Here is a 1,531-nt window from a genome sequence, read left to right on the forward strand (position 1 = left end):
TGGATCCTCTGCAGTGAATGGGTGCCGTCAGAAGGAGAGTCCAAAGCATCACAATAATTCAGAAGTAATCCACATGACTCCAGTCCATTAATTAATGTCTTGTGAAGTGAAAAACAGTGAATCAAAAACAATCAATAATCTAAACGCAGCTAATTTTCATTTTGGGGTGAACTATTCCTTTAAAATAATTACATTTATGAAGTCAACTCAACAATGCTTTGGAAAGAGATACAACCACAATAAAAAATACTCACACTTGATATTTCTGTCACTCTTGTAGAAAAAGAAGCAAGAAAACAAAGACCCTGAGACTGTGACAGAGATGTACGGGGAAAGAGAGGGGGAAGAACAGGGGGAGAGAGAAGATGAAGTCTATCTTGAGAACAAAGAAAGGATTATTGAAGAGGAAAAGACAACTGAGGCACAGTGGGACATGGAGGAAGAGGATGGTGTGACTGAGACCAAGGAATACAGTTCAGGTGATGGTGACGAGGAGACTGGCAGCGAGGAGATAGAGGAAGAATTTGAGCTAGAGAGGGAGAGAGAGAGACAGGAGATGGAAAAAGAAAGGATGGAACTGGAACAAGAAAGAGAAGAAGAACTGGAAAGGGAGAGAGAGCTCGAGAGAGAGACAGAGATGGAGCAAGAAGAAAAGGAGGAGAGAGAGAGACAGTTACAAAGACAAAGAATGGAATGGGAGAGACAAAGAGAGAAGATGGAGAGAGAGAGGAAGGGAGAGACAGACCGAGAAGAAGACATGGGGCCCCGTATTTCCCACTGTGATTACCTTAAAGTAAGTATGAGATTTAAAGTCTATAGGTTTCCAAATATTCAACATATCCACAATATATAAATGTTATCTATAATAATTGATTAATTATTATAGTAATAATTATTATATTATATTATCATTCCATTTTTATTTCCATATGATGGTAAGTCACCGATTTTTATTCTAGACTTTTTAGACTATTTTGATTGAACCATAGGAGAACCTTCTTTAATTATGATATACACATATAAAAACCTATTCCATGCTTATTTTCATTTTCTATTACATTTTTAATCCCAGATTTTCAGTGCAGTCTTATTATGTATATCTGTAAATAAATTGTGCTTTGTATGTGCATTTTTCCTTTCTTGTACAGGGACCTCCAGGTGAAAATGGAAAACCAGGCCCTAAGGTTCGGCAATCTTTTTCATTATATGTCGGAACGATCTGTTCTTACTAATAAAGCATGATAGTCCCATCCTGAGCAATGTTCTCGTCAGCTCTTATTAGTGTCTGAGCTCTGTGTGTTCCCAAACCAAAGTCTGTTAGATAATCATTCCTGCTTTCTGATGGGACTGCAGCTCGCCCACACATACGACATCCCCGCCTCCTCATTCACAATGTTAGGGAATTATTACTGTCAATCAAACCGGGTGGGATTTCAGCAGTGCTCTTCCGCTTGCTTTGATGCCCCAGAGCTTTATTTTTACTCCTCCGTTCCTGAAATGGATTCAATGTCTTTATTAATATTGTAGTGCT

The 1,531-nt window shown here is 38.5% G+C and overlaps 1 protein-coding gene across 1 annotated transcript; it reads left to right on the top strand.

The window, feature by feature from the left end:
* The first annotated feature begins 284 nt into the window (after nucleotides 1-284).
* Nucleotides 285-1,328, top strand: LOC107579381 (zinc finger CCCH domain-containing protein 13-like). The gene is made up of 2 exons (XM_016265216.1): nucleotides 285-793; nucleotides 1,149-1,328. Exons 1-2 carry the CDS (start codon nucleotides 323-325, stop codon nucleotides 1,230-1,232), a joined length of 555 nt encoding a protein of 184 aa, XP_016120702.1. The 5' UTR covers nucleotides 285-322; the 3' UTR covers nucleotides 1,233-1,328.
* Nucleotides 1,329-1,531: the final 203 nt, after the last annotated feature.

The sequence above is a fragment of the Sinocyclocheilus grahami genome, unplaced genomic scaffold (genome assembly GCF_001515645.1).
Source record: "Sinocyclocheilus grahami isolate Dianchi unplaced genomic scaffold, SAMN03320097.WGS_v1.1 scaffold16949.1, whole genome shotgun sequence".
Classification (NCBI taxonomy): Eukaryota; Metazoa; Chordata; class Actinopteri; order Cypriniformes; family Cyprinidae; genus Sinocyclocheilus; species Sinocyclocheilus grahami.

Excerpts from the sequence above, each read along its gene's own strand:
- LOC107579381 (XM_016265216.1), top strand. The coding sequence starts at position 323 with ATGTACGGGGAAAGAGAGGGGGAAGAACAGGGGGAGAGAGAAGATGAA. Across the intron at positions 794-1,148 it reads CCCACTGTGATTACCTTAAA|GGACCTCCAGGTGAAAATGG; the intron begins GTAAGTATGAGA and ends TTTCTTGTACAG.